This window comes from Octopus sinensis, linkage group LG5 (genome assembly GCF_006345805.1).
Source record: "Octopus sinensis linkage group LG5, ASM634580v1, whole genome shotgun sequence".
NCBI classification, from domain to species: Eukaryota; Metazoa; Mollusca; class Cephalopoda; order Octopoda; family Octopodidae; genus Octopus; species Octopus sinensis.
In genome coordinates, this window is record NC_043001.1 from 30099635 (window position 1) to 30115107 (window position 15473).

Below are 15473 nucleotides of genomic sequence, written 5' to 3' on the forward strand. Positions count from 1 at the left end.
AACACTGGCAACTATCAAGATACTAGCAATGCATCCCGGCGTTGCCAGGGTGTTATGACCTACAGGTACATTGTATTATTTGCTCCTTTCTTATAGGCAGAAGCAGCACAGCTGATATATAATTGATGGTATAATGGGGGTACAGTTTGCATGAAAGTGTTTTCTTTTCTTAAGAAGGATCACAAACTATGTATTGTTTCATTGTATAAAAGAGGGTTAATATGATTTTGTCCAGAAATCACGTTTTCAAAATTTGTATGACTGTTCACATTTTAGAAGAGAGGGTGGCGGTAGGGCTTGAAGTGGGTGTGTGGTGACGAGATGTCACAGTGGACTTTCTATGTATGAGATGGGTAGGAATGAATAAGCCAAAGATGTGTATGTGAGTCTATTTGCACACACACACTCTCATGTACACTGGTTCACACACAAATTATTACTCTCCGAGTTATAACTTGTTTTGCTGGATGAATCTGTTTATTTACTAAGTAATTCAGACTCTATGAGAAAAGTGCATATGAAGCCTCCTTTGCAAATGAATGAGTCCTCTACATATTGAGCTGGTCTTTCAGCAAGATAAGTTATAACTCATAGCGAAAAAAACTGTATTAATAAATTATGGAATTCTATCTTAAACTGCTCAGAGAACTTAACTGAAAATGATATCTTTATATATAAAAGAGAGGTTGTGTGCTGTCTGTCTCCTACGATTTAGATTCCTAACTACTCCCACATTTTGCAGTGCAGTTTAACCAAAACCGGGTATCTTATAGTCATGATTCATATCGAGCCCTTCTGGGTATTAGCGCGCGTCTACGATGAGTCTACGATTTTAAAAAAATTTACCATCAATTTTTCCCATTTTTAATGCATTTTTGGCATATATAGGGGAAGTAACTCTCTAAAAATTTATTTTTAAATCTCAGAACATAAAAAGCTACAGTAACACCCTCCTTTGTGGTTAGCCATGGCTATTATACTTTACATCTCTAAAAATGCTTATATAGTTATTTCCCTTACAAACCCGAGCAACGCCGGGCGAAACTGCTAGTTCTTTATAATTATATTCTTTAAAAAATTTTATTCTTTAAAAATTATATTCTTTAAAAAATAGTAGTTTGCTCCTCCTATACTTTTCTTCTGATGAAGGACTAGTCTCAGAAATGTTAAGACTCTCTCCCTTCCTTTTAAATTTTTGGCTTAATACAATATTTGTATTAAGGTATATGTATGTAAATATGCACATGTCCCTCCTGTGTTGCCCTTTTTTATTTCATGCTCATTGCTGTCATATATTATTACTAATGTATCTTTTTTTTTTTATTAACAGAAATAAAAATATTCGATTGATTTCTTTGAATATTGTGAAAGCTTTGCTTGCTAAACTTAAGCCAAATGAGTTAGCAGAGATATTTTCTAGTATTAATCATCAGAAAGAAGAACCATGGGTAGCTTGTCGTAAAGTATTGTATGATATCCTCATGTGGGTATATGACAACTATGGGTAAGTCTTTCAAAATGTCTCTGCCCTTCATTTTCTTTGTTTGTTTGTTTGTTTGTTTTTTTGTTTTTTTTTACAGTTTCAGGTAGGAAGAAAGTAAGTGCCCAGAACTTTTTCCAGGGTTTCTGAGGCTGGTAGGAGTGAAGAGAAGATACCATCAAAGCAGAGACCTGGACCTGGTCAAGGCACTTACAAGAAAGCAGGCTCTCTTACATGCACCCAGAGTACCAGGTGACAGTGTGGTGTTAAACCGGGCAACTAATTAAATTATTTCTATTCAACCCATGGAAAACATGCTAAATGGCATCATTATTATGAGTTTTTCTTCTTTCAATTTTGTTCCCATTCCTTGTCAAGTGTCTTCCAGACAATTTGGGCAAAGAAACTTACTTTATACATTGATAGACCATTAAAATAAACAGACCAGAATGTTCGTTTACAAAATCAAGTCATGTAGAACGAGAAAAAAAAAGGAAAAGAAAAAAGAAAAAAATAATAAAACTTTTACATAAAGAAACGAAAATAAAACTTTGGAAACAACCTAAAGAGAGATAATTGAGAAAGACTTGAAAGTGAATGTAAGATTGTAATCATGTAAAGTAAATATAAAAAATTATCCAGCATCCTTGTCTGATACCGGATCACTCCCAAAATCTAATCAGTTCGTGCAAGTCATGAAGCCAAGCATCCCTGAAAGTCTCATCCAAATCCATCCAGTGGTTCTTGAGATATCTTGTCCACGGACAAACAAACACGACTGAAAACAATACCTCTGCCTTCACTAAGTCGGAAATAATAATAATAATAATAATAATCATTATTAATAACAATAATGATAGAACTATAAAAGCTAATAAACTAGATATTGTTGTGAAAGACCAAAACAATAAAGTTTGTTTATTGATTGATATGAGTGTTACTTGTGGTCATAATATCTCGGCAAAAGAATTTGACATGCCCGGAAAATAGACTTGCTAATTGATATTGGCAAAATAATAATAATAATAATAATAATAATAATAATTGTGTACAGTGCTCAGGTGCACTACAACTCATCTAAAGTGTATATATAATCAGGTGTAGTTTCGGCGGATTTCGGAAAGCATGAGGGCCTTAAAGGATGCAATGTCATGACAGTCAACAACTGACGCAGGCAGTTTATTCCATGCTTCAGCAACTCTGAGCGTGAAAAAATGTTTCCGAAAGTCATGGGAGCTGTGTTGTTTTCTGACTTTGTAGGCATGTCCACGTGTGTTAGACACATGGAGATCAAAAAGGTGTTCAGTGTTGTTGTTGGTGAGGTGGTTGATAACTTTGTGGGCGTTTACCAAGTCCGTCGCCAGATGCCGGAGCTTCAGTGAATCCATGCCCAGGGAAACAAGGCGCTCAGAATATGGTAGGTGTCTGATGGAGGGTATGCGTTTGGTTGCCCGTCTCTGGACAGATTCCAGGAGGTCAATGTTCTGAGCAAGATAGGGATTCCAAACTGATGATGCGAATTCCAAGTGTGGTCGTACCATAGCTGTTTTTGTTGCCCGCAAGAGCCAGATTGGCGATGATCATAGCATGATCAAAGTCACCTAGAGGTTCCTCCGTAGTGCAATTGATAACCGCTTCAGGAGTTGTGGTGAAGAGCAGGTCCAAGGTGTTGTCGCCTCTTGTTGGAGAGGTGACTACTTGTGGCTACTCAAGGTGGTTACAATACCAGTGATTGTAGGAGCACTTGGAATGATCAAAAAAGAAACTGAAAATTATGAGAATGATCCCTGGTTTACCATTCATGCAAGACATGCAAAAATTATTTTAACTGGGACATAACACGTATTGAGAAGAGCAGTGTTGCTATAAGAATGATTAAACCTATGAAAAATTTTCAGTTGTGTTTGTTTGTCCATGGACATGATATCTCAAGGACCACTGGATGGATTCTGATGAAATTTTCAGGGATGTTTGGCTTCATGACTGGCATGAAGTGATTAGATTTTGGGAATAACTGGATTATTTGTTATATTTACTTTACATGATTACAGTCTTACATTCACTTTCAAGTCTTTCTCAATTATCTCCCTTTAGGTTGTTTCCAAAGTTTTATTTTCGTTTCTCTATGTAAAATTTTTATTATTTTTTTCTTTTTTTTTCTAACTAGAAATAGCAAAGTCTACTTAGTTATAAGCAGATGCAGCAAAGTAAAAACAACTGAACTCAGTAAACATCCACAAAACTCTGAAGGTAATATTTCGGTAACTTGCAGCAGTATTGAGCTTTGTTCCTCTTATAAGAATATCTTGGAGAAGGACTGTTTTCAATAAACTAGAATTTGTACAGAAGCCTGTTGTATGTGTATAAATGAATTATGACTACATTCTTTTATGTGGCTATATATATATTTATAGGCGGCGAGCTGGCAGGAACGTTAGCGCACCGGGCGAAATGCTTAGCGGTATTTCGTCTGTCGTTACGTTCTGAGTTCAAATTCCGCCAAGGTCGACTTTGCCTTTCATCCTTTCGGGGTCGATAAATAAAGAACCAGTTTCACACTGGGGTCGATGTAATCGACTTAATACCTTTGTCTGTCCTTGTTTAGCCCCTTGAGGGTAGTAAAGAAAGATATATATATATATATATATATATATATATATATATATATATTGGCTAAACTGGCAAAATGCCCATTCCAAAATACAACAATATATATATATATATATATATATATTTTTTATTTATACATTAAACCTATTTTATTTATTTTAGAGAGGAAACATCAGAAGAAAGTAGCCAAATAATGTCTAATACACGAGAATTATTGTTGAAAGGTCTAGAAGATAAAGATTATTCATGTCGGTAAGTATAAGTATTAATAATTTTAAGTCTTCTTTGTTGATGCTTTAGCTAAAAAGCTTACAAAACAGGTAAAAAGAAAATTATATAAATCCTTAAAATATTCAGAGATAAATTGTTTATTGTTGTTTTTATTTGTTTATGTTGGCTGTGTGGTAAGAAGCTTGCTTACCAACCATGTGATTCCAGGTTCAGCCCCAATGTGTGACACCTTCGGCAAGAGTCTTCTACTCTAGCCTTGGACTGACTAAAGCCTTGTGTGTGGATTTGGTAGACGGAAACTGAAAGAAACCCATCGTATATATATATATATGTATGTATGTGTGTGTGTGTGTGCGTGTGTGTGTGTATGTATGTATGTATGTAAGAACCAATGCTGGTGTGTTTACATCCCCGTAACTTAGTGGTTTGGCAAGAGAGACAAATAAAATAAGTACTAGGCTAACAAAGAATAAGCTCTGGGGTTGATTTACTCAACTAAGGGCGGTGCTCCACCATGGTCACAGTCAAATGACTGAAACAAGTAAAAAAAAATAAAAAAATAAAAGAATGCTTATATATTAAACCAGATAAGATCTAGTGTGTGAAATCTGATGGGAACATGAGATATTAAAGATAGAAATGGTTTCTGGAAGAGTTGAGCATCACATGTTCATGCTAAAAGGAAAGGCAAATGTACTGAATGATTTTAATTGAAATTTTGGTACAACCAGTTAATTTGGCTGAACAATTACATTAGTAAGTCTAACAGAAAGCAATCATAATCTCTATATATATATAAAGCTGAAGTTGTCTGTGTATGGCAGGTTTGGTAGCCTTCAACTAACACTATCTCCTCTGAGACCCTGTGGCACAAGTTGACCAAAATTGAGAGTATGATAGAAGAAGGCTTGCTCTTCATTCCGTAGAAGAAAAAAATTCAAATTGAACCATATTAAGACCAAAAATTATTTACATCAAAAAGGTGCTTTTTTTCTATGAAAATCCCTATTTTTTACAATTTTTTGACTGCTGTGTCACCATTTTTCGGTGTATTTCAACCAGAAAAATGTTCACTTAAAGAGAATAACAAGCTACATAATGCAAAATTTTTACTTTTCAAAAATTCCAATTCTAAAGGGTCGGAACAAACCCGAGCAACGCTGGGCGATACTGCTAGTTTAATAAAAAACTAAGAGCTGAAGGCTATTGCACAACGCTTAATCTTTTTCAGTACGCAAAATATGACTTCAATTTGTTTAATAACTTGAACAGGAATTGATTTTGAGTTAGGATTCTACATCCAGATGCCAACCTTTAGCTGCTTCTCAAGTAAAGGATTTTGCTACTTCAAGGCTCTTTGAAAGTACAGAGCAACTGGACACAATGACAAGGAATATCGACATCAGCTCTGCTCAGTTCAAACAATGGCAACCAAGAGAGCAGAATTCATGTGCATGTATGTGCACATACATGTGCATGCACACACACACACATACACATGTGTGCACATGCTCACTCTTAGTGAACAGAGACTTATGAAAATAAATGTACCAGATGAATATGCAAAGAAAAGTCTATGATGGATTTTGAATTTTCCATCACTCAACTTTCTTTATCAAAATTTGCCTACAAATAATCTTATTGATATGGCTAATGGGGCCACATTTCAAATCTGTTTTCCTCCTTACTGAATCTGAGTTGTTACTATTTATCTAACAACAGCTTATTGTGCGCATAAGCATATATATCATCATCATCGTTTAACGTCCGCTTTCCATGCTATCATGGGTTGGACGGTTTGACTGTGGGCTGGCGAACCAGATGGCTGCACCAGGCTCCAGTCTTGATCTGGCAGAGTTTCTACAGCTGGATGCCCTTCCTAACACCAACCACTCCATGAGTGTAGTGGGTGCTTTTACATGCCACTGGCACGGGGGCCAGTCAGGTGGTACTGGCAACGACCTCACTCAAATTTTCTTTACACATGCCAATGGCACAGGTGCCAGTAAAGCAATGCTGGTAACGATCCCACTCGAGTGGTGCCTCCTACATGCCACCGGCACGGAAGCCAGTTAGCCACTCTGGCAATGATCACACTCAGATGGTGCTCTTAGCACCCTATATATATATGACTTTGTGGGTAAGGAGTTCTCTCCCCAACTACATTGTGTCAATTTAGTTTCACTGCACTACACCTTAGGCAAGTGTCTTCTAATAGAGCCTCAGACTGCTCAAAGCCTTATGGTTGAGCTTACTAGGCAGAAATTCTGTCATGTGAATATGTGTATGTGAAAGCGCTCATGCCTCCTTTGATATATATATATATATATATAAAGTTAATCCAAACAAGAAAGCACAAAAAAACACAACAACGCAAGGACGTGGAACAAATATAGTATTATTGGACGCTCAGGAAAGAAGGAGGGTTTAACGTTTCGAGCGGAGCTCTTCGTCGGAAACATAGGAGAAGGAAAGATCCAGGGAAGAGAAGACAGAGGAAAAAGAAAAATCGCCAAATAGTTGAGATGTGTTCTGTTAAGAACGTATAAGAGTACAAATAGAGCTCATTCACCCTTAGAATTCCCAAATAGCCGGGTAGTATTCCTATGGTATGCTACCAATTCTAGTTTCAAAGAAGCCATGTATGTTGTAGCATGGAAATTTGGATTTACTTATGGAGACAGCAACTGAGCATCGCCTGAGGAGATACATATAGATCTTCTTATACAAGTAAATCATTACATAATTTAATTTAAATTTAACTTTAAATCCTGTATATACGAGGATCTGTATGTATCAAAACATTTGTAGTGATTAAAAAGCTGCCTAACCATACTTACTCTTCCCTTTGGCCCTTTAACTTTTTACTTTATATATATATATATATATATATATATATATATATATATATTATATATATATATATATATATATATATATATACATATATATATATATACATATATATATATATATATATATATATATATATATATATATATATATATATAATATATATATATATATATATATATGTATAAATTAAATTAGCGAAAAACCACTATTAGGCAAATCAAACAGTGAAAAACATAAACCAAAACATAAAAATAAAATATATTTTTAAAAAATTATTTTAATAAAAAAAAATAGAAAAAATAGAAAATAAAAAAATTATATAAAAATTTATAAATATAAAAAATTTTTAATTTAATAATTTAAATTTTAAATTTTATATTTTTTGTATATTATATTAATTATATTTATTTTTATGTTTTGGTTTATGTTTTTCACTGTTTGATTTGCCTAATAGTGGTTTTATCTCTAATTTAATTTATATTTATACTGTGAAATTTGATTTAATCTTAAATCTAATTTTTCCCTGTAAGTTTGGATTTAATCCCTAATATTATTATTATTATATATATATATACAGATAGATATATGATGTGCTACTTTCAGTTTCCGTCTTCTAAATCCACTCTTAAGGTTTTAGTCATCGTAGGGCTATTTGAAGAAGACACTTGCCATAAGTGCTACACAGTGGGACTGAACATGGAACCATGTGGTTGGAAAACAAGCTTCTTAACCACATATCCACCACTGACTTCTTAGTTTTCTTCTCCTCTTGTTTTCCTTTCTTTTCTCACATCTTCTAGCTTATCTCTCTCTTTCTCTTTTTGTTTGTTTTGTTTTTACAATTTTTTTCCCCTTCTATCTTATCATTTTTACTTGGCTATGATTAAATTCTATAATAATTATATTTTCAATATTTTATTTGACAGAATCTTGGTGCACAATTTTTGGAGTAACAGAACTCGACTGCCAGAGTCTACTTTTGACCGCATGGTTGCAATGTTTCAGATGATGTATTCTCCTGGAACTGAACATCAGTTCTTATATTATTCCAGCAGTTTACTTTTGGAAATGACAAGCAAAAGTCCAGAATATAAGCGAGAAATATTTGAATATCCCCTTGCAGAGTGTCAATTTAAGGTAATTAAAAATGTCTAAATATCAATAAAATATGAAACATATTGATCACTTGCTTTTTAGATTTATTCTCTGAAACTGAATAAATATTCTTGCTTTCTTGTAATATCAGGAGTATAGAGTAAAGTCACATTGGCAGCATAGACATTCTACAATGACACCACTGTTTTTTGATGCTCTGTCATCATCGTATATGGAGGTAGATGATATCAAAACAGAAAATATGGGTGCTGATGAGCTCAGAGCTACATATGGTAATCAACAGTTTACACCAACTCAAGGTAATGTATTATTTCCTGCTGTGTTCTTTTTTATGTTTAACATTTATATTTCTGTGAGGTATACTTGCCATCTCAATATGGCTAACCACTAAGGGTGGGTGTTACTGTAGCTTGTAGCCCCAGGAGAACATCGTCTCCAGCTGGCTTTAGGCAAACTATCTGTGCCCTTATGGTATTTGCAAATACCATAAGGGCACAGAAAGTGTGCCTAAAGCCAGCTGGAGACGATGATCTCCTGGGACTAAAAGCTACAGTAACACCCACCCTTAGTGGTTAGCCATATTGAGATGGCAAGTATACCTCACATTGTCGTGCAGTTACTGTTTATACCTCGTTCAGAGATTTATTTATATTTCTATTTTTCACATTAGTATTTGCTAAACATTTACCATTAATTAACCTTTGACATTTGTTTTATTGGAATGTCTTAAAATCATTTGTGAAATATTGGCACATAAAATACACCAATCCGACCGTGACCGTTGCCAGCCTCGCCTGGCACCTGTGCAGGTGGCACGTAAAAAGCACTCACGGAGTGGTTGGCGTTAGGAAGGGCATCCAGCTGTAGAAACATTGCCAGATAAGACTGGAGCCTGGTGCAGCCTTCTGGCTTCCCAGATCCCCGGTTGAACCGTCCAACCCATGCTAGCATGGAGAACGGACGTTAAATGATGATGATGATGATTAAAACATGTAAATATGTACAGGCATGCAAGGATGTGTGTGTCTGTGTGCAAATATGGACTTAAGCTTATAGATGCACACATGCACACTATCACCTACTCACAAAGCTAGCAATCATACCAATACCTATTTTGATGTTTGTTTCTTTTCAAAATGAGCTGAAATATAAGATACCTTTTATTTGGCTTTTGAGATCAAATAAAGATTTAATCTTCATAAAATAGGCCAAACACAAACCAGTTTGGCAGAACCTACCCCTTTTCAAGTGATATATTCATGAGAACAGTTGAACTCTGCACTGCATGCTGCTGAAGCGTGAAACATCATTAACCCTTTTAGCATTCAGGTTATTCTGTCAAATGTAACACTTATCTATTCACATTATTTTGAATTATTCATGCATTACCTCACAGCCTTGAGCATCTGATATATGATTGTTTATTTTTAGAATGACATTGTAGGGTAGGTAAGAGAGGCTGGATCTGGCTAGATTGAACATAAAACAATTAGAATATTTGAGCTGGATATGGCCAGTTTAAATGGTAAAGCGTTAACATTGATTTTGCTACTATATCAGTGACATACTTATTTCATTCAATATATTTTCTTATACTCCTTCCTGGCTCTCTCTCTCGCCTCACTCCAAAGTTTCTTCTTTAATCAATTCACCTAGTTCTCATGGTCTCTCTAAATACTGAGCATCACTGTAAATGAGGATTTCTCCTGGCAAAAGAACATCCTTAAAATATATATCCCAAAGACTAGCCCTTCTCTTCAGAGCCAGAAAATATTTCAGCCCTCCAAACAGCTACAGACATTCCACAAGACTCCACAAGATAGAGTATCGCTCCCACCTCGAAAGCAGTGCTGCTGCTACACATTTGGGTATCCGAGACCTCATCCAGGGAAGGGTCATCATCATCATCATCATCATCATCATCATTATATTGATAATTTCATTCAATTACTAACAGCCACACTCTATCCGGCAAGCCTGCTGTCTCCTCTCTCTGTCATTCCTATTCCTACTATAATGATCTCAGTTCCTCTGAGTTGGTCTTGTACCTCTTTCAGTTGATTCTTCATCTCTGATCACCTCTGTTACATCTGTTAGAATACGACCGTATGTGAGGAGTTTAGTGACATATTTCTCCTCTTGTACAGATGCGCACGGCCGCATCCCAACATAACATAATGTTATATAAGCCATAATACATGTTTGTATGCAGTGCCAGAGTAGATGAATAAAGGACTCCAAAAACCGTTCTTCTTTTATAAAGAGAAGATAGATTTTATTCACAGTGTACAAAGAGATTTGTGATTATTAGCGTAGTGTTGTGTCATGAATGCATGCTTATAATATTTGTATCTGTGTGTTCGTGTGTGCTACAGAAGAACAGAATAAGGTGTATGCGAATACAACAGAGCATAAGAGAAGTCTCAACATTTTGAGTTCAAATGGAGTTATTTTAGAGTTATTTTACCAGTTCATGTAGTACACGATAATGAGTTCTATAACAAGATTTGAGTCTCGGAGCGGAGATTAGTTGAATCACTTGTTGTGCATATTTTTCTCTTGATATAGATATTCTTTCAGATATATAAATATCCCTTTATTATTATGTGCTGATAATTTCTCCATGTTACTACGATAATTTTGCCCGTCCAAGTCCTCGCTCTCTCCACTATCAACTCTCTCCTATCAACCTTCGCGTATTCGCGGTGCGCCCACCCTTGCCCACCCCACCACCAATACCGGATATCTCTATATTTTGCTCCATCTATACCGGATGTCGCTTCTCCCACCACCATTATAGGTGTCTACTCTTCGAACCCCCCTCTTCAATATGCTATTTCACCATGCATTACCCCTCTCGTGATATCCTACGTTCTACTTGTCTAGAACCTGTCATCGTTTCTCCGAACACCCCTCCCCACTGGTGCTCCCCTATATTCCTGCACCCCCCCCCCACATAAAAAAAGCACCATCCGAACGTGGCCGATGCCAGCACCGCCCCGACTGGCTTCTGTGCAGGTGGCACATAAAAAAGCACCAACCGACCGTGGCCGATGCCAGACCCCTCTGGCACCTGTGCAGGTGGCACGTAAAAAGCACCCACTACACTCGCGGAGTGGTTGGCGTTAGGAAGGGCATCCAGCTGTAGAAACACTGCCAGACCAGACTGGAGCCTGGGGCAGCCCCTGGCTCCCCAGACCCCGGTCAAACCGTCCAACCCGTGCTAGCGCGGAAAACGGACGTTAAACGATGATGATGATGATGATGATGATGATGATACTGCAACTGTTTTTCCGTGGTTAGATTTTCACACTAACAGCATGAGTTGAATCTGTATTTATCTTGTGTACACGTTGAAATCTTTATAGATGGAGATGATGTTGGTGATGACGTTATGTCTGTCGCTGGTTTACAATAGCGTCTTCACAGTATGGTTGGGTTGGCTGTCGTCTGCCTTTCGAACTGGAACATTGTTGAGTAAGCTCTGTGTGGTCTCCGACCAGACCTTAGAAGGTCTTGAGCCAAAAGATGGTGAATCGTGAGATGATCAGCCTATTTATGGAATTAAGATAGCTCAAATGAAAGTTCCTATCCGAAAGCTGTGATTGGTCAGTTTACACACTGGCACAAAATAAGTAGAGAGACAGACCGCACTTAGATGCTAACCAATCAGATCAGTGGACACAACAAGGTTAAACTAGCCAAAGATGTTTGTAATCTCAAACGAGATCATTCCTAATGTTTTTCTCAAACAGTGAAGATAGCAGAAGATAGCAATATTGCTACACATCCATATCTCTCTTAGTTCCTCATTAACCACTATTCCCAGTTCTTCTTGACCTTTTGGCATCTTCTCCCTGCTTTTGTCTTTCCTGCAACAGTTTTAATGGAACAGTAACAGCATCAAGCTCATTAGTTTCAAAGGGCCTGACAGGATCATGAGTACTGCCCCTTTTTCCAATTTCAACAAGTGAAATTCCTTCTTCTCTAGAACTGCACCAAATTGGATTTCAATTTTCGGATCTTTCTTTCCAGCTACGTATTTGTAGTAGTTGAAATTAGACTTCAGTTTTACCTGTACACAAATCAAAGAGATCCTTTTGAAAGACTACAGGCATTACTCTCTCCTCCTCCACCTCCTCAGCACACTCTGTAAAGTGGTTGGCATTAGAGAGGGCATCCAGCTTGAGAAACCATGCCACAAGAGACAACTGGAGTCTGGACAGCTCTCCAGCTGGCCAGCACCTGTCAAACTGACCAATCTGTGCCAGTGTGGAAAACAGACGTTAACCCTTTAGTGTTCGGATTATTCTGTCAAATGTGATGTTTGTTTATTCATATTGTTTTGAATTAATCATGTATTATCTTGTAAGTTTAGAGATTTCAGTGATGTGATTTTTTTAGTTTTAGAATGATATGGTAGGGCTGAGGTGAGAGGCGAGATCTGGTCAGTTTCAATATAAAACAGTTAAATATTTTGGCCGGATATGGCCGGTTTGAATGCTAAAAGGTTAAACGACAGCAAAAAAGACATAGTGGCTGTTATCTCCTTTTGAAATATTCCATTTTATTGCAAATAATTTATACAACTTTATTCTTGTCTTTTTTAATATTTTGTATCTTTCTTTTTTATTTCATGTCCTGCTTGATTAGATGTCCCTTTTGATTGGCTAACACAGAGTAGCCTTTCTTCTTCCATGGAGGTAGATAGTGTGGATTCTGGTATTCAAAGTTCTTTGCTAACAGTGTCCGGTAAAGCTACAGCTGTGTCTCAAGTTTATCCTACAAGAAAGAGACCAGGTCCAGGTTTTGGACAGAAAAAGCTTAGTGCCATTAAAGATAGTCAAGAGGATCCTTTGGAAGAAAATAGCCAGAAGATTGGTAAATTTTATTTCTTGTCTTATTTTTATTATCTATATATATATAAAACAGAGTGTGTGTGTGTGTGTGTGTGTGTGTGTGTGTGCTTGTGTGTGTGCATGCGTGCGTGTGTGTGCACGTATATGTTCCTTATGGATTCGAAAACTGAGTGTGCAATGGATGTGGGATGGTGAACATTCAATGCTGAAAAGAAAAATCAAACAGCATTTCAACTCTGTGTGAGTATATGTGTGTATGTGTAAGTGTGTACAAGGAAAGTATGTGAATGTTTGTACCTGTGATTATTATGTACCTTATTTATATATGAAATACTACAATTAGCCATCATTTTTTACAGCGCAGACCCAGCTAGTTTATATAATAATACATGATATAGCTGTGTGATTAAGAAGTTTGCTTGCCAGCCACATGGTTTCAAAGTTCAGTCCCATTGTGTGGCACCTTGGGCAAGTGTTTTCTACTATAGTTCCAGGTGTTGTGGATTTGGTAGACAGAAACTGAAAGAAGCCCACCATATATGCATGTGTGTGTGCATGTGAGTGTGACCTGGTCCTGGCATTGCTTCATTGTTGTAAATGAGTGCCATTGTAATATAAGCCGTGTTGTTCATTTCCATTATTCTGCAAGAATATGTTTGGCAACATAGTTATATTATTACTTTGCTGGGTAACAGGTGATGGTTGGCAAGAAGTAGAGTATCCAGCCAAAGAAAATCTACCTCAGTGAATTCTGTCCAACCCATGCAGACAAGGAAAATAGATGTTAAAACAATGATACTGGTAATAATAAAGAAAGATGGTGTATTGACAGAATCTCTTGAACATTAGTCAAAGTCATCATCATCATCATCATCATCGTCGTCGTCATCATCATCCTTTAACGTCCATTTATCATGCTGGCATGGATTGGATAGCTTGATTAGAGCTGGCAAGCCAGAAAGCTACACCAGGTTCCTGTCTGATATGGCCAAGTTTCTTAGGCTGGATGCCCTTCCTAATGCCAACCACTTTACAGAGTGTGCTGGGTGCTTTTAACATGAGACTGGCACGAGTGCTTTTTGCATGGCACCAGCACAGGACTCTTGCAGAGCAATCCTCTTCACCAGGGTTTGTAGCCTTAACACTTCTGCTGTGGAGGACCAGTCTTTTTGGGTACAGCAAGGCACCAGGTATCTTGGTCCTTTGTCATTTCATCTGAAATGTTCAGTGTTTTGAGGCCATCCTAAATGGATTCTGGTATTGAGTTATCTCTCTTCATGTTCTAAGTTCAAATCTCATTGGGATCAACTTTACTGTTCATCCTTATGGGTTTGTTAAAAATGTTAACCTCGGCAGGATTTGAACTCCAGATGTAAAGAACCAAAAGAAATACCACAAGGCATACTTTGTATTGCTCTAACAACTTTGCCAATACACTACCCTAGTGGCTATTATAATGATGGACAGTATTACATTGAACAACACAATTTCTATATATATAAAGCTGAAGTTGTCTGTGTATGGCAGGTTTGGTAGCCTTCAACTAACACTATCTCCTCCGAGACCCTGCAGCGCAAGTTAACCAAAATTGAGAGAATGATAGAAGAAGGCTTGCTCTTCATTCTGTAGAAGATAAAATTCAAATTGGACCATATTAACACCAAAAATTATTTACATCAAAAAGGTGCTTTCTTTTCTATGAAAATCCCTATTTTTTACAATTTTTTGACTGCTGTGTCGCCATTTTTCGGTGTATTTCAACCAGAAAAATGTTCACTTAAAGAGAATAACAAGCTACATAATGCAAAATTTTTACTTTTCAAAAGTTCCAATTCTAAAGGGTCGAAACAAACCTGAGCAACGCTGGGTGATACTGCTAGTATATGGTAATATGCAGTAGCTTGTTCTGTTTTCAGAGGCAATGTGGCCAGTGCTGGTGTCACATAACTAGCACCCATGCTGGTGGCATGTAAAATGTACCTTTCAAGCATTGGGCCTTACAGATGCAATGGCAAATGACCAAGACCCTTGGCAATATGCTGTGCTTGAGAAGAAGACCCATCAAGCCAAGTGAAATCATAGTCGTGGCAGATACTGGCATCACGCAACTGGCACCTGTCTCAGTGGCACATAAAAGCACTCATTACACTCTCGGAGTGGTTGGCATTAGGAAGGGCATCCAGGCATAGAAACCATGCCAAATCAGACTGGATTCTGGTGCAACTCACCAGTCCTAGTCAAACCATCCAACCCATGGCAGCATGGACAACAGATGTTAAATGATGATGGTGATGGTGATGATTTCATTTTTTATACTCTGT

At 37.0% G+C, this 15473-nt stretch overlaps 1 protein-coding gene across 2 annotated transcripts in view; it reads left to right on the forward strand.

The window, feature by feature from the left end:
- Nucleotides 1-15473, forward strand: part of LOC115211686 (DNA-dependent protein kinase catalytic subunit) — a 266170-nt gene that overhangs the window by 169581 nt on the left and 81116 nt on the right. For both annotated transcript variants that reach the window (XM_029780332.2, XM_036503287.1), the window contains exons 59-63: nucleotides 1331-1504; nucleotides 4253-4342; nucleotides 8104-8314; nucleotides 8424-8592; nucleotides 12947-13174. In XM_029780332.2, the coding sequence (XP_029636192.2) occupies nucleotides 1331-1504; nucleotides 4253-4342; nucleotides 8104-8314; nucleotides 8424-8592; nucleotides 12947-13174 (872 nt within the window). The remainder of the gene's footprint in view (nucleotides 1-1330; nucleotides 1505-4252; nucleotides 4343-8103; nucleotides 8315-8423; nucleotides 8593-12946; nucleotides 13175-15473) is intronic.